At 39.4% G+C, this 16,908-nt stretch overlaps 1 protein-coding gene across 1 annotated transcript; it reads left to right on the top strand.

Moving 5' to 3' along the window:
- The first annotated feature begins 112 nt into the window (after positions 1-112).
- Positions 113-7,340, top strand: LOC120251667 (monodehydroascorbate reductase 2, peroxisomal). The gene is made up of 7 exons (XM_039260273.1): positions 113-328; positions 1,436-1,487; positions 2,734-2,814; positions 4,978-5,096; positions 5,233-5,452; positions 5,553-5,671; positions 6,402-7,340. The coding sequence occupies exons 1-7, from the start codon at positions 209-211 to the stop codon at positions 7,110-7,112; spliced, it is 1,422 nt and encodes a 473-aa protein (XP_039116207.1). The 5' UTR covers positions 113-208; the 3' UTR covers positions 7,113-7,340.
- Positions 7,341-16,908: the final 9,568 nt, after the last annotated feature.

Genomic DNA, 16,908 nt, shown 5'->3' on the forward strand with positions numbered 1-16,908 from the left:
GTAAATCAATAAATCAGTAAAATCAAAAGATAAAAGGAATTATGAGGTGGGAAAAAAATTAATTAAAAAAAAAAAAAAGAAATTTTTTTTTTGATGGTTTTCTTTTGAAGAGCGTTGAAGAAACCCGCGACCGCGAGCTCCAAGATAAGAACCCTCCCTCTCTCGGCCCCCTCCACATGCTTCGGCGAAGACGAGCAGCAGAAGGAGCATGGGTAGAGCCTTCGTCTACGTGATCCTTGGCGGCGGAGTGGCCGCCGGCTACGCCGCCCTTGAGTTCTCCCGCCGAGGCGTCGGCCCCGGCGAGCTCTGCATCATCTCCGAAGAGACTGTACTTCTTTCCTGTTTCTTTACCTATTCACTTGGTTTTCATGTTTTGGTTTTTGTTTTTATGAGAAATTATAGCTTGGATTTGTTTGTCTCATCTTACTTTCTGTGTGTCATGAGATTCTCAAGTTTTTGTTGTTTTTGATTTTAATGGCTTGTGGAGCAGAAGTGTGATTTATTTGAGCTTTTGAGACTTTGGTGACTAGAAAAGGCTGTGTTTTGATAAGATGGATTGGAAGAAATTTGATGAATGTAGACAAGCCACTTTAATTTGTAATTGTGTACTGATAAAATTAATAGTATTGGTAATCTTTTACCAGTGGGATTTGAACTCAGGTTTTGATCCTGAAATTAGAGAATTTTAACAACTCTTTGTTGTGAGTGTTTTACAGTAGAGTGGATTAAGATCCTAGTGAAGTTGGCTCATTCTGAAATAAGCTGATTCGGTGGTGAGAAGAACTCTATCATATATTATACAATAGAACTCTTTAAGCAAGAAGGACAAGAGATTGATAAACTGGTTGGGAGGAATGCACAACATTATGTAGGGATAGGGTTAAGTGGCTTGGTTGTGTGTAAGAAAGTAATGGACAAGTATAAATAGTTGTGATTTTTTAATTGTTTGATATATGGAATATTGTGAATTATGAGACCAAGAACAGGTCAAGCTTTAAGATGGTTGATCCTTCATATTTAAAGAACTTTATTAGTGAATTAATGAGCAAGTTGCACTGGAAGTTTACCCTGATGTAATAATTCTTAATAAGATTCATTTGCTAGGATATTGTGGAGTATGTGAATATCTAGTTCTGAGTACATAAGATTGTTATTTGTTTGATTTATCATAACAAATTTTCCTTGCCTGGAAATTTTCCAGATCTAGAAAACTAAGAGATTTTAATTTAAATATCATTTCTAATTTTAATTGCCTCCATGTGTTCCATGCCTTAATTGATGTTAAGTATATAATCCATGGTGGCTACTACCATGTCTTATCATTTTATTTTACTTTTAGTAATTTACCTCTACTTTGAGTATCTTTAATGACTGTCTAATTTTTATGAAATTCCATGATGCAGAAATGATCCAGGTATTTTTTGATATTTTGTAGGTTGCACCTTATGAAAGACCTGCCCTAAGCAAGGGGTTCTTATTGCCTGAAGGTATATATATATATATTTCTTTTTAGAAGAAAAAGGTATTAGTCATTTTATCCTAGACCTACATGACTATTTGGAAGTGGTATTGATTTAAGCTTTTCACTTGTTATGGTCATATCCTCCAATTCCATAAGATATTGAACTAAATAAGGCTCACCATAATGTTCAACATTTTAAGCTTGAATTTTTACCTTTTATTTTTTTTTTCCCTATTTCTATCATAATTTCTGTCTTCTTCTCTTCAAATGTGCGTCCAACATCCATATACTCCTTAAGAGGCATTGTGGCCATCTGATTAGTTGCACACTGGTAAATTGAATTTTAAAGTGAGAAACAACCACTTCATTAATGGGGATAAAGTTTCTCGCTGAAGAATTTTGCCCTGACCTACCGTTTTTATTTATATGCTCCTCCAAATAGTCTCATTCAGTTAATAAAAAAAGGCTTTCAAACTTATTTGATAATATTGAAATTTAACCCTCCGTCCCATTCTTAAATCAATTTGAGTCTTGACTGACTCTTAGTGTTATCTTGATTCTGACACTATTTCCTGCCTTTATTTTTTCTCGGTTCTGGCAATTATAGTGTGTTCCTATGTGAATGTGCATTCAGGTTTCGTGTCTCCATGTGTCTATCCTAGCTCAAATTCAACTTAGTTCTCTCTTGGAGTCTATTAGTCAACTAGAAGCAAGAATAGGATCATTTGACCATGGATTTCTGGTACTTTGAGCAATCTCTTGCTTGTTAAGAGTGTGGTACTGCTGTGGACATGAACTCCATGGGCTCTGCTAAAGGGAATTCTTGGTCCATCTCTATGCCCATTTATTATTTCGACACCCATCTAGTTACTACATTATCCATTATATCATGCAGGCCATCCAATTCCTTTCCATTTCTCACTTTTGCCCGCATCTGCTCTTCCCCTTTTCCACTCCTGCCTGGATCTTATAGTATGGTAGCATTTTCAGATTTATTGAAACACTTCTTATTTTTCATATAGTAGTTTAATTTAGTTGTGAATTTGTATTTAGTACTAAGATAGATAAAATTCTTTTTTGTTGCTTTTATAAATCTACAATCTAGTCCCTAAAAATTTATGTTGCGCACATGCTATCTTCTTCAGCAATCAATTACTTTGCTTTGTGACATTTTACTATGAATGTGTAATGCTTGCTCATACAATATCTTCTTCTTATTTCAAAATTTTCCCCACTTTTGTTTTGAACTGTTACTTCTTAATTATCTGCAGCTCCTGCACGTCTCCCAGCATTTCATACTTGTGTGGGTGCTAATGATGAAAGATTAACACCAGACTGGTATAAAGAACATGGTAATTTTCTCAAAGTCTTTTTTCTAATTTAGTGTTCTTTTATTTTTTTTACATTTCTGGCTGTAATACTACTACTGGAGGTAGTATTCTAATAAAACCGAACTTTTATTTCTACTTTTTGAATGACAGAATATTCAACTATATTATGATATCTAAGTGGCATGGCATGAATGGTGTTTAAGACTAGATCTTTTGAAGCATTCTGTATGAGCTGTATTAGGTTTTTGCTGCTATTATTTTTGTTAATTGATAGATTAGGTTAACTATGCATATTCTCCCACCGTACTTGCCTGTCTCTTTGACCACCCCTTGTGGAGCAGCACTTGTCGCTATTGTCAAAGAAACTATGCATAGTTTCAAGATTGCTAAATGTATTTTCATGAAATGTTGTCATGTTTTCCATTAAAATATGGTTTTTACTTATGCATATGAAAAATAATTGTTTTTCTATTAAATCAATGCCATGTCATTGTTTTAGCTATCTTGTCTTCCTTATAGTTTCTTGTGTTATGGGATAGACTCTCCTAAGGATTGTGATTCTCTTGGATATCAGTAGATTGCTTAACAGTTGTATAAATATACTTATTAAATTTAATGATGGCCTTAAAAGCTCATAGTATGTTCTGGCAATATTATGTGTTCCATGCCAACAAAATGTCAGCATGACATGGTGGGATTTGTGGATTATTCATGTAGCGTAATATAGGAATGTGCAATTCTAAAATCTTAATTGCATGCCAGAGTCAGACTTGTAGTTGTGTTTTTTATGCATACAGGTTTGATGGCCTTTAACATATAGTTTAATTTCAGGCATCATATGATGTTTCTTATTTACTTTGGTTAGCTAAGTATAGGTCCAAACTTGCTTCAAATTTTATTCTGTGTAGTTACTGGTGAAATTATAAAACTTATATGTTCCTATGCTAATTCTTCATTCCTCTTTTGGAGTTGTTCATGGCTTTTTGAGTTTGTCTCAAACTAACCAACAAATTGAGCATTGATTGATCAAGATGGTGTAAGTAGGTCTAATGTGTGAAAAAATTGTGTATATGTCTGCTTTTTGTTTTTGGAACTTGGTGACACATGAAATTTCTTGTTCATAAAGCACTTTAATATCTTTTCATTCCATTATTGTTTTAGAACTACATTTGATCATGTTAGATTTTATATTTTGGTGCTAGTGAGCCTTATATGGGCTTTATATGGGTTTAGGGTCTTACACCAAAAAGCCTCAAGACTTAGTGGCTCAACCCCTATACCTATATATAAACCCATTACACTTCTATCACACAACCGATGTGGTACTATATTTCCAACACCTCTCTCAAGTTTAATTTGGTCATTTTTTTTTCCCAATTTGAACTTGCTCAGACTTGTACACCAGAGGTCTGTTTTTACCAAGACTTGTACACTATTTGTGTCTCAGAGGTCCTACACATATGGACTTGTACACTATTTGTGTCCTACTCACATGGACTTGTGTTTCAGAGGTCTTTTTTTTTTAATATATATATATATATATATATTGGGCTCCACTATTGCTCTGATACCATGTTAGATTTTATATTTTGGTACCAGTGGGCCCTATATAGGCTCTATATAGGCTTAGGGGTTTTCAAGACTTAGTGGTTCAACCCTTATACTTATATATAAACCCATTACACTTCTGTCACATAACCGATGTGGTGTTATATTTCCAACAGATCCCAAGAGGACTATTCTCAATTATATGGCGCACCTTGTAAATTATTATTAGCAGTATGCACATGGATCCAATCGAGTGTCATATTGTTATCTCCTCCTTATATAGGAGCTTTTAAAACCTGCGTCCTACCTCTCAATATTAGCATTAGTAATGGTCTTCAAGGAGCATTACAAAAAGGCTATTTTTCCACCCAATTTCTTGTTTATGTTTGACATGCAAGTTTTCACTGCAAAAATAATTAGACAACATATTTCTTTATTGTGATGTTTTGATCCAAAATTTTTTTTTTGTTTATTTGCTGAGTTTGAGGATTGAGATACTCATGATTTGTTATTGTTCCTCTTGTTAAGCACATGATTGATCTCTTTTCTACCAAGAAAAAATAAAGTGTGGCCTATTTAATCTCATTTCTTCACGAGCACTGTACTACAGCTAAAACAAACTGCTTTTCACTTTAGGAATTGAGCTTGTTCTTGGAACTCGGGTGAAGTCTGCTGATGTTAGGCGGAAGACACTAATCACAGCAATGGGAGAAACCATCAGTTATGAGGTTCTCATCGTTGCAACAGGTGCCCGGGTACTAAGCTATATCCTGAAAATTCAAGTTCAACATCTGACATGAAAGCAGATTTATAAATATCTAGCATTTAGATTTCTGTGTTATCAATAAAACGGCTTTGGCTTTAACTAAAATGAATATATTGGAATTTTAGGCCTTGAAGCTTGAAGAATTTGGCGTGAAGGGGTCTGACGCTGTAAATGTGTGTTACCTGCGCAATTTGGCTGATGCATCTAGACTTGTGAACGTGATGCAGTCCTGTAATGATGGGAATGCTGTGGTCATTGGTGGTGGCTACATTGGCATGGAATGTGCTGCAGCTTTGGTCACAAACCGAATCAAAGTGACCATGGTGTTCCCTGAGGCCCATTGTAGTAAGTTTTATTGATCTTATATTGTAAACATAATCCTTAATTTTAAAGGCGGTCATTGTGCTTGTTTGCTCAAATAACAACACATTGATGGTTTCTGCAGTGGCTCGTTTATTCACACCCAAAATTGCTGATTTCTATGAAGGCCAGTATGAGTCAAAAGGAGTGAACTTCATAAAAGGCACTGTGCTAACATCATTTGAAAATGATTCTGAAGGGAAGGTAACATTTCAAACTGCATATGACACTGAATCTGCCACTAGCTTGATCTACTTAGTATCTTGATGACTTTGGCTTGATAAATTATTTAGGCAGTCCCCATGTTAAATTATTTGCTTCATATGAAGGACATGGAAATGCTTTAGGATGACTTCATAGGTTTTAGGAATTTGCATATGTAATCAGCTTCTCAAGAAGGCATGATGACATAATAAATGCCTAATAATTTCATTTATACACTATGGGGAAAGATTTACACCTTAGATATTTAATTTCAAGTAATTTGTCATGTTGTTAAAGATCTATGAGACATGAAAATGAAATACGATCAGGTTACAATATGTTGCCAGGTCTGTATGGGGCACATCCATGAAATACTGTCACTGTACATTCTTCTTTTCTGATCCTGTTGGGCAATATAATCTCTCAGATCTCTATGAGATATGTCCATAACACACTATCAGCTCTTGCAATATCTTGTATTAGCTCAGTTTAATCTCAACTGTTGAGATTAATAATTCTTCGGCTTCTTCGGTCAATGTAAATTAGAAGAAATTCTATCAAGTCAATTTCCATAATGTGCTTATGGCTAAATGTTAGCCTAATCATGCTGGTAGTTTCCTTAGCATAGGTGGAGCAATTTTTGTAGTCTCCTAAACTAAATTTATAGCTCCTGCATACTGAAGTCCCGGATTTATATCCTGAATGTTGCTCATGTTCATTGTCTTTGCAGGTGACTGCAGTCATTCTGAAAGATGGTACTCGAGTGCCTACTGACATGGTCGTGGTTGGAATCGGTATTCGTGCCAACACAGCCCTCTTTGATGGGCAACTAGCTATAGAAAAAGGTGGGATCAAAGTGAATGGAAGAATGCAGACTAGCAATAGCTCAGTCTATGGTGTTGGGGATGTTGCTGCATTCCCAGTCAAGCTGTTTGGTAGTGATATCCGACGTCTTGAGCATGTTGACTCAGCCCGTAAGACTGCAAAACACGCTGTCGCTGGCATAATGGCCCCTGAGAAAACTGCCGACTTTGACTATCTTCCTTTCTTTTACTCCAGAGTCTTCAGTTTCTCATGGCAGTTTTACGGAGATAACGTTGGGCAGGTCATTCACTACGGAGATTTTTTAGGCGGCAAGTTTGGTGCTTACTGGCTCGACAAAGGTCGAATAATTGGGGCTTTTCTCGAGGGAGGAAATAGAGAAGAGTACGAGGCAATAGCCAAGGTTGTCAAGCGCAAGACAACCATCAAAGATGTCTCTGAGGTGGAAAGACGAGGCCTTGATTATGCATTGCGGAGCAGCCAGCAAGTATTGCCGGAAAGTTCTGGGATGATTGTTGAAAGGCCGATGTGTAACTGGCATGCGGCAGCTGGTGTTGCTGTGGCAATTTCCATCTCTGCATTTGCTTTCTGGTATGGGAGGCGTCGCCGGAGGTGGTGAAATTCATTGAAAGCATCTGAAGCCAGGGCATGCAAAAAATAAGAAATTTTTCTATACAGCAACCACAAAGATCTGAACATTAATATAACTGTTGATACACCAAGGCTTGCATAATCTCTTTCCGTCTTCCCTGATAATTCTTGAACAAATGTAAAAGCTAGCCAGATTATTTGGTGAATTGTTATTTGTTTATCAATCTACATATTATTATTATTGTTGTTGTTGTTATATGGTTTTTTAATTTTTAGATGAAAGTGCCTGAATCTCTTATTATTTTGAAAGAGTGACCGTTAATCAATTAATTGTGGGACTTGAGTTTCTTTCCTCTGATGTTATACTAACAAATTAAGTCCTATCCCTTGACATAGTTTACATTTTATTAGCTTTTGTTTTGAGATTTGAATGTGAAATGAAGCAATCTGGAAAGACTAAAACGTTAACAGAAGGAAATAAAGTAGAAATAGTAGTTTTATTGATGGGTTAAGAAATTTTACGTGTATTTTTGAAAGTTTGGTAGTTCTAGGAATATGAGAATAGCTGGTTTGGCTAATTTCATATTGTTAGATATTGTAAAATTAATAAAATAAATTCATCAGTTAATAAAAAGAAGTGGATGATGGAGCTTTTTTTTTTTAATCTTTTTAAGATACATAAACCACATATATTAATAAAACAACAAAAGAAAAGATATTAGGACTACACACGAGAGGAGAGTAAAAAAAAAATCCTACAAAAAAAATATCCACTAGATGTGAAAAATAAGACACATAAAGAAGAAGCAATGCAATCCCTAGGAGTAATAAAAAAGAACTCATCCCTTGGACCTACACTATAGCGTCATAGTTGAAGCAAATCTAGCCCGTGCTTAGGTTAGTTGCAAATTCCCCTAAATCACTCACATTGTCTACCGGGACTCCAAAAAATCAAGACTTCTTCTAACAATGTTGAGTGACTCCTCAAGCTTCTGTTTTTTGTAGAAAAAGAGCTACAACATAGCTATTTTATTAGATAGAGAAACTAAAAATACAAAAAGAGCAAGAGAAAGGAGAACAAACACAACAGCCAAACAACCAAGCCACAACAAAGACCCAGCAAAAACAAAAAACTAAGAAAAAACTAAAAGACAAATCCTGCTCTCTCTACAACCATCATAACCCATCTTACGCACTCCAGAACTCTGTGGAATAAAGAGATAGAACTGATGCCATAGCTGACTGACTAGGAGACCACATGGTTCCAAGCCTGAGTTATAGTATCAATCTTCGGGGAGCCTACTGTAAGGGTTTGCCTTATGCGGTCGACGGAGGATGGTTCCATGCTGAGAGAGGATGACCGATGAAGCCAAGATAGGTCAAAATCCAAGTCTGAACAAGACGTTAGTCGTCCGGTGTCCTATATGCGGGTTGCGGCCGCATATGATCAAGAATCCCAGCCGGGGGTGCCGAGCGAGTGGTGCGCGGGCTTGGTGCCGCACATTACCGAGAGCTCGCTAGGCAGCGCGCATGGCGTGATGCGCGTGATGATGGGATCGCGACCAAGGGACCGGGATGATCGAATGAACATAGATATTTGGCTAAGTATGTGCCAAAGGAGCCAAATTGGTGTTAGTATCGGCGGTACAGTCGATATAGACTTGTACGGTTGGTCAGCGGATTGGGTGGGCGGAGCGGGAGCTCTTAGTCAGCCGTGGGCCAATGACGCGAGGCTCGTGGGCGCTATCGAGTGTCTTTACAAAGAGGAATGACCGAGTGCCAGACTGACTACCGATGGGCATCGGCACCCTTGGGCTGACAGGCGCGCGCTGCCGACAGGCTAGGGCGCGTTAGCAGGGTGATACCGTGGCCGTTATCGATCAGGTGAACAGTACCGTTGGGCAGTACTGTAGCACTATCCTAATGGTGGACGGCTGAGTCTGGGGGCACTGTAGCAGTGTGTTTTCTTGCACTGTAGCACTGTGCTTGTTGTGATGGGACAACTTAGCATATCTTGGACATTGGATCAAGGGCTGGTGTCCTTATCCATTGAGAGGATTTGGCTATAAATATCCCTCACATTCCTCTTAAAATGGCAGCTAGAGACGTTGGGCAAGCTTGGCTTCACTTAGGGTAAAGCTAGCTCTCAAAGGCTTTGTTCACCTTCATTCCTTGGGGGAGTGAAGGTCTTGGTTGTGCCAAGTGGCTCATGGTGTATCTCGGATTCATTCTAATTGAGAGTTTATCTTTTTCTCTCTAGTTCCTTGCCTTGAGTTTATTCCTTCTGGTATCTTGGTGTGGTGGGAGGTTGGAACTTCTTGGACCCTGGTCATGATGTCTTTGATGATGCTTGTATTCTTGTTTGCCTTGTTTACTTAATAGGCATCCTTGCTTGCTTGTTTTCTTGGGCTGTTTTCTCCTAGGTTCTTGGAGGTTGGCTCGGTGCCTTGATGGTGTGACGAGCGCCGCACGGTGATCATTAGTGCGATCGGGAGGGCCGTGACAGTTGGTATCAGAGCTTTTGTGTTCCCCCACCAAAGGAAATCAGTGCTAGCAGCGACGGGTTGCTACTAGGTGAGGAATCAAGACAAGACTGTTGTTCTGATGGCTAGAACAATAGCGAAGAGGCTGGCCCTGTTGGAAGCCTGCGTGGAGCTCATCGAACAAATGCTGGTGCGGTTCAAGGAGACGCTAGGTTGCTTCGGTGACGGTGACGACGAGGCACCCATCTGATCCGTGTGTACTAGGTTGATGGACCTAGATCTTCATGGGTCTATGATGGAGCAATCCATGCAGACTTTAGCTGCAGAGGTTCAGGCTCTCAGGGCCGAGACAGGGGCGACCCCATCATCGAGGTCGTCTCGATTCCAAGAAGTGACGAGGCCAAGAAAAAGGGTTATGAGAGCCAATATATGGCGAGTCAGGAAATAACGGTGGTACCGCAAGAGGGCTTGTGGTATGGAGGAGACCCAGGAGGGTCCTCCTCCCCTTGCGGTAAGATGTCCTTCACCAGGCCGCCGTGATAATGTTGGTCCTAGCCAGGTTCCATTGGATTCGGAGGGGAAGATGGTGATCGTACCGGTTCGTAGTGACGGCCACGAGAGCGAGCCATCCTCCGAGGGATCCACTGTCCGCTTGGGTTCAATGTGATGGGAACCGCGGGACAGGAAATGAAGCCCTGATATCCTGATGCTAAGGGTGGGCATCAAGATGTTTATATGTCAAAAGAGTCATGTTTGTATGTATGATCTTTTGAATTATGTATGTTTTGACACCTTTTTTTTTTATGTAACCATGAGGGCAGTCCCTCTTCGTTGTCCTGTGTAATTGCTTTTTGTAGCAACTTGGGTTGTGTAGTCCCTTTGCTGAAGCAAATTTATTGGGAGTAGGGGAGCTTGGTTGGCAGGAGCAAGTGATCGCTAGGCCGCAGGAAAGCCAGAAGTATGGGCAGCTTGTCTGGCCGGAGAAGGGGCAGAAACAAGGGCGGTGTGCTTGGCTGAGATTGGGCGGGAACGGGCGCAGGTTGCTTAGCCGAGGGCAAGTTTCGTGACCCTACTAATCCCTTGATGGCGACGAAAGAAGTGTCGGTGCTGGTGGACTATGATGGTATTGGCATGAAGAACGGGTTCCTCATGTCATGGTGTCAAGACATCATCAGCGGAACGATGACATTGAAGTTCAGAGATGAACTTCAATACTCCACTTTGGTTTTGAAGATGAAACTTAAGTTGGAAGTTCAAAACAATGCGGACCGAAGAAGACGTTCTTTGGGATTTTCATGTGGAAAATCGACTAACAACACTAGTTCGGCCGTATGAGGTTATTGTAAACCCTTAGCCCCATTCGACGAGGGCATCAAACTTTTTCTAGTGGGGGTGGTTTGTAAGGGTTTTGCCTTATGCGCTCGGCGGAGGATGGTTCCATGTCGAGGGAGGATGACCGATGAAGCCAAGATAGGTCAAAATCCAAGTCCGAACAAGACGCTAGTCGTCCAGTGGCCTATATGCGGGTTGCGGCCACATATGATCAAGAATCCCCGCCGGGGGTGCCGAGCGAGTGATGCACCGGCTTGGTGCTGCACATTACCGAGAGCTCGCTAGGCAGCTCGCATGGCGTGATACGCGTGGTGATGGGATCGCGACCAAGGGACCGGGATGATTGAATGATCATAGATATTTGGCTAAGTATGGGTCAAAGGAGCCAGGTCAACGTTAGCATCGGCGGCACGATCGATATAGACTTGTACGATCGGTCAGCGGATTGGGTGGGCTGAGTGGGAGCTCTTAGCCAGCCGTGGGCCAGTGACGCGAGGCGCGTGGGCGCTATCAAGTGTCTTTATCGAGAGGAACAGCCGAGTGCCAGACTGACTACCGATGGGCATCGGCACCCTTGGGCTGACAGGCACGCGCTGCCGCCAGGCTGGGGCGCGTTAACAGGGTGATACTGAGGCTGTTGCCGTTCATGTGAATAGTATCATTGGGCGGCACTGTAGCACGATCCTGATGGTGACCGACTGAGTCTGGGGGCACTGTAGCAGTGTGTTTTCTTGCACTATAGCTTTGTGCTTGTTGTGATGGGACAACTTAGCATATCTTGGCCATTGGATCAAGGGTTGGTGTCCTTATCCATTGAGAGGATTTGGCTATAAATATCCCTCTCCTTCCTCTTAAGATGGCAGCTAGAGAACTTGGGCGAGCTTCGCTTCACTTGGGGTAAAGATAGCTCTCAAGGGCTTTGTTCACCTTCATTCCTTGGGGGAGTGAAGGTCTTGGCTGTGCCAGGTGGCTCATGGGGTATCTCGAATTCATTCTAATTGAGAGTTTATCCTTTTCTCTCTAGTTCCTTGCCTTGAGTTTATTCCTTCTGGTATCTTGGTGTGGTGGGAGGTTGGAACTTCTTGGACCCTAGTCATGATTTCTTTGATGATGCTTGTATGCTTGTTTGCCTTGTTTACTTGATAGGCATCCTTGCTTGCTTGTTTTCTTGGGCTTCTTTATCCTAGGTTCTTGGAGGCTGGCTCGATGTCTTGGTGGTGTGACGAGCGCCGCACGGTGATCGTTGGTGTGATCGGGAGGGCCGTGACACCTACCATGATGAGGAGATGTCCAAGCTCCATAGTCCACTAATGAGCACACCATGCTTTTACATACTCCCCTGTAGTAATCAATTTAAGAGTCTCCGAATTGTTAATAAATATTCTTCCAACCCTTATACATTCCAAGCTAACTTGGTATAAGGCAATGATTGGAGCTTTCACCTCAGCATCCAACTCCACCTCAATTGGTATTCTCATCATCCTACAAAACATATAGTAAGATCAAACCCAAAACCACAAAATTCAGTATAGCCAATCTCTCTCTTGGAATTCCAAGTTGCAGCAAACATGAGACAACGACAACCTAACACAGGTTTGTTAAGGATATAGAAATTCTTCCCTATTTGAGTTTGAAGATGAGGTCACACCATGCATTCCAGAAAAACTAGATTCCAGCAGTTATTAGGGAGGTCCAATGTTTGGAGAAACCGATGGCCTAAACAAGCCAAGAGTTAGAAGTGATACTAAATAGGAAGAAAAGTATCCCTCCATTAAGGTTTCTAATGTTGCTCTAAATTTGTCAGGCGAGCCTGTAATGATTGAGAATATGTTTTATGGTTTCAATCTCCAGTCCAAAAAAAAAAACACAAGGAGCAAGAGAGCCCATATTAAAAACATGGAGAAAAGCATAGGTTTTAACCTTGCCTTGAACCACCAACGAACAAAAAATTTTTGCACATAGTGATGCATTTAAGGACTAGGTGTTTCTCCACCCTTCCCAAGGTTCATTGGCCACACATCTGTTGATAAGGAAGTTATAGATAGTAGCAGACATCTTATTGTTGTTAGTTTTGAGGTACCAAACCCAAAGATTGGGAACATTTGGGTTAATTTTACCTAGATTGAAACCGGGAAATTAGGGGTAGAGCGGAAGATAAAGATGTCCCAGCTACCATCTAAAGGAAAATCAACAACATTCAAATTTTCAATATCCACCTCCATGTTAAGATATGTGGGTTTAAAAGCCAGGGGATTTTCAAAACACCAAGGATTATAAAACACAGAAACACAACCTTAATTCATAAAATAAATCCAAAGGGAGGGTTTGATAATATTTACAATCTTATACAACTCTCTAAAAAACCAAGAGCAATTAGAGGAAACATCATTTTTCCATAAATTAATCAAACCATATTTATGGGTGAGAATATCAACCCAAATGACGTCCTTGGAATTGAGATAGTTAATCGCATTCTTAACCATTAAAGAGCATTTGACCAATAGTAATTTTCTAAGCCTAAATCCCTCTCAGTTTTTCCTAGTGTAATATTGTTCTAGTTGACCAAGGGAGTGCCACCAATTTTGCCTCAACTGGCCCAAAAGAGTTTTCTAACAACCTTAGAAATCTCATCAAAGACACCATCAAGAATTAAATAAACCAAAAGATAGTAAACAATGGTAGCAAACAAGGAACTGCTTTAGAACAGCCTTGCCAGCTTTAGACAAATAAGACCCACTCCAAAAAGTAGTGATCTTATTGCTTTTATCAATCATAGTTTGGAAAAAAGACAACCAACCTCTTTGGAGAAATCTAGACACCTAGATAGGGTAGGAGTTGTTAGTAAAACTAAGGGTAGATCTAATTCTACTAGCAATTCTAGAATTAAGCTAAGTAGGGAAAAAAAAAACTTTAGACTTGACAAGGTTAGGATTTTGCTCTATCAAGGAGGCATATATGGCAAGACAAATCTTAATGTTTCTAGTTGTCCCCCTAAAAGCTGTAGTAATTAAGATCAAATTATCTGAATATATCATATGATTAAAATTGTAAGACAAGCTTCTATTGAAACTAGGGATCATATTGAGAAAGCAAGCATGGTTCAAGATGACTACTAGGTTTTGAGACACAATGATGAAAAGGTAGGGGGAGATAGGATCTCTTTGTCTCACTCCTCTTGATGAACAAATCTAACTAGAGGGTTGGTCGTTAATGAGGAAGTAGAAGGAAACTGACAAAAAAACACACCCTTAATCCAAGAAATCTAGACACTAAGAAAGCCCATTTGAGCAAACGTGGGAAAAATAATATTCTAATTGAAGATATCATAGGCCTTTTCAACATCGACCTTGACTAACATCCTAGGGGGTGGTCCTAATTGATAGAGTGCACAACCTCCTATGCAACAATAATGTTATCTAGGGGTGTACAACTAAAGATGAAGCCACTCTATTCTCTACCAACTAGTTTACAGAGGACAAAGTTTAAGTAATTGGCTAAGATTTTGGGGATAATTTTGTAACATACATTGCAAAGAGAGATAGGGCGAAAATCTGAAATGTTTTGAGGATACTCTTTCTTAGGAATTAGGGTCATATAGGTTCATATCAAGTTGTAGACATGGAAGCATGGGTAAAAAAATCCCTAATAGCTAACAGAAAGTGATCAATAATGTCCTTCCAAAAAAATTTGTAAAATTCAATGTTTATCTGACCCGAGCCAAGGCTCTAGCGGACAAGGAGGAAGGCTATGGAATTAAAAACTTCTTCCTTAGATACTTCTCTAATCAAAGAGTTAACTTCAGAGGGAGAAATGGTTTTTAAATCATGAGGAAGTGCATGTTATATTTAGGAGAAATAGTTAGAGCTAGGATTGTTCCAAAGTTGGGTATAAAAGTTAAGGAAACAATTCTTAATGTGATCCTTATCAATAAAATGACTCTTCCAGTTTTGTCTTCTTTACTTCAAGAGATTAAAAATGAACACTTAATCTTTGCTTGGCAGACACATAAAGAATGAACACTTAATGACTTTGACAATAACCGTAACTGGCAGTATAGATCTGAGATTAAAAATCTAGTCATTTCTCTTAAGACCCAATAATTGTTGTATCCTGCCCTTTTTAACCCCAGACTTTTTGACATTCATTCATGCTATAAGTTTTGTAAGAGGCAACCTTAAGATTGTTTTTACTTTTCCACCTGTTGGTATGGTCATCTTTTGTCCTCATAGTTCTTCTTGGGCAAGTTAATTATTGAATGTCTCTAAATAAAGAGTCATCACATCTTGCCAGTTGTTCCAATTGAGTTTAAAGTTCTAAATATATTTTTGTAAAGGGAGGAGTTTGTGAGGCTCACACTGGTCAAGCATGGTCATGCTTCTTGCCATGCTTGTCTTTTCAAAGCCCATACTCAAGGCCATGCTTGTCTTTTCTTTTAACCATCCCTTGCCATACCTTCTCACCCGAATTTTGAGGCATCAAAGGGAGTTCCCTCATCCCAACATCCATCATGCTTGGTTTTGCCCTAGTTGGTAAGTAAGTTGAAGGTTGAATCTTCATCCATTGCATAGTTTGGAATTAGAAGGGCAATTTGGTCTTTTGCCTTATCATTTCTTTTGGCCATACCTCCAACAACACCATGGCATGGAGATGGAAGAGTCCAAGCCTTTTGAAGGCAAAGGTTTCTTCTTTGCTTTCTTGTTTTCAACCTCAGAAAAGTGTTGTGCCTTGTTGGGACTTGGAGAAAGTTGAAGGGTGGTATTTTGGCTATATCCTAGAGTTAATCCTGCAAGTGACCTTCTCATTATTATTTTCAGTTGAATCTTGAGTTCCATGGTTTGGCCTCGGGTTACTATAGCACCAAGCCAATTAGAGTTTTCTTAGCTATTCTTGCTAGTTTTGAAGGTTGTGAAAGGTTAATTCTTGTAGGATCTTCTAGATAAAGTGTTTACTAAACCCTAGAAGCATGTTTTCTCCTTATTGTGAGTTTTCTCTTATCTTAGCTTCGAGTAGTTTGGTTTTAATGTTTGGTTGCCTTGTTCGTTTAACTTGGTTCTAGGAGGCAAGGCTCTGAGCAAGGGTAAAGAGCCAGTGAAGATTTAACATAGGATTATATTACTCGTCAAATTTTGTGAGTGGGACTATTAAGCATAATCCAATTAGAAGAAAACATATATTTATTTGCATATTTATACTATCTTGCTTTCGTAAGGTTTTGTTGGTTATTATGTTGAATCGAGATGTTTATTGCCTTAAAATGAGTTTATTTCTTGATACTTCATTTATATTTATTATTTTTGTATATTCTTATAGAGTTCTGCTAACCCACTCACTGAGTGACTTAGGTTGTTCACCCCTCTGTCTTCTTCCCAGGCTGTTGCAGGTAGTAGGAATTTGTGTTTGGTATTTCGTGGAGTTAATGTTGTAAAACCCTAGTTGGGGTAAAAGGTTTTCTTGACACTATCTTTTGCTATATTGTTTTCAGGATTATTATTATATATATTTATGTTCTAAATTGGTTATATTATTAGTAAAGCATTAGTATGGGTAATTTATATTTATTATTTTTGTATATTCTTATAGAGTTTTGCTAACCCACTCACTGAGTGACTTAGGTTGTTCACCCCTCTTTCTTCTTCCCAGGTTGTTGCAGGTAGTAGGTGGGGTTGTGTGGCAGCATGCTGAGCATTTGCTACCTTCCTATCTTTTGTGTTAATTTTCAATTCATGTATGTTATTCTGGTCATGGACAGCTTATGTGAGTCTTGGATCCACTAGTATGATGAAAACTCTGTTGCATGGTTGTGTATTTGAGAACTCCTTGAACTCTTGCATATCAATATTTGCTATTGTTGTTGTAGTTATTTCCCGCGTGTTTGTGAATCTCTCTATTCCTGTACTCGTCATTGTTACTTTTGCTACTTCCACTGCTTTTATCTATATACCTCTACTTTGTACTTGTGCTCGATATTATTAGTTCCAGGTTAGTTGATCAGCTTTGCGGCGTCCCAAG

The sequence above is a fragment of the Dioscorea cayenensis genome, chromosome 20 (assembly GCF_009730915.1).
Source record: "Dioscorea cayenensis subsp. rotundata cultivar TDr96_F1 chromosome 20, TDr96_F1_v2_PseudoChromosome.rev07_lg8_w22 25.fasta, whole genome shotgun sequence".
Classification (NCBI taxonomy): domain Eukaryota; kingdom Viridiplantae; phylum Streptophyta; class Magnoliopsida; order Dioscoreales; family Dioscoreaceae; genus Dioscorea; species Dioscorea cayenensis.

What these genes read in the sequence shown, in the direction of transcription:
- LOC120251667 (XM_039260273.1), top strand. Translation starts at nt 209, where the DNA reads ATGGGTAGAGCCTTCGTCTACGTGATCCTTGGCGGCGGAGTGGCCGCC. An exon ending in TCGTTGCAACAGGTGCCCGG is followed by an intron (nt 5,097 to 5,232) that starts GTACTAAGCTAT and finishes TTGGAATTTTAG; the next exon opens with GCCTTGAAGCTTGAAGAATT. An exon ending in AAAATGATTCTGAAGGGAAG is followed by an intron (nt 5,672 to 6,401) that starts GTAACATTTCAA and finishes TTGTCTTTGCAG; the next exon opens with GTGACTGCAGTCATTCTGAA.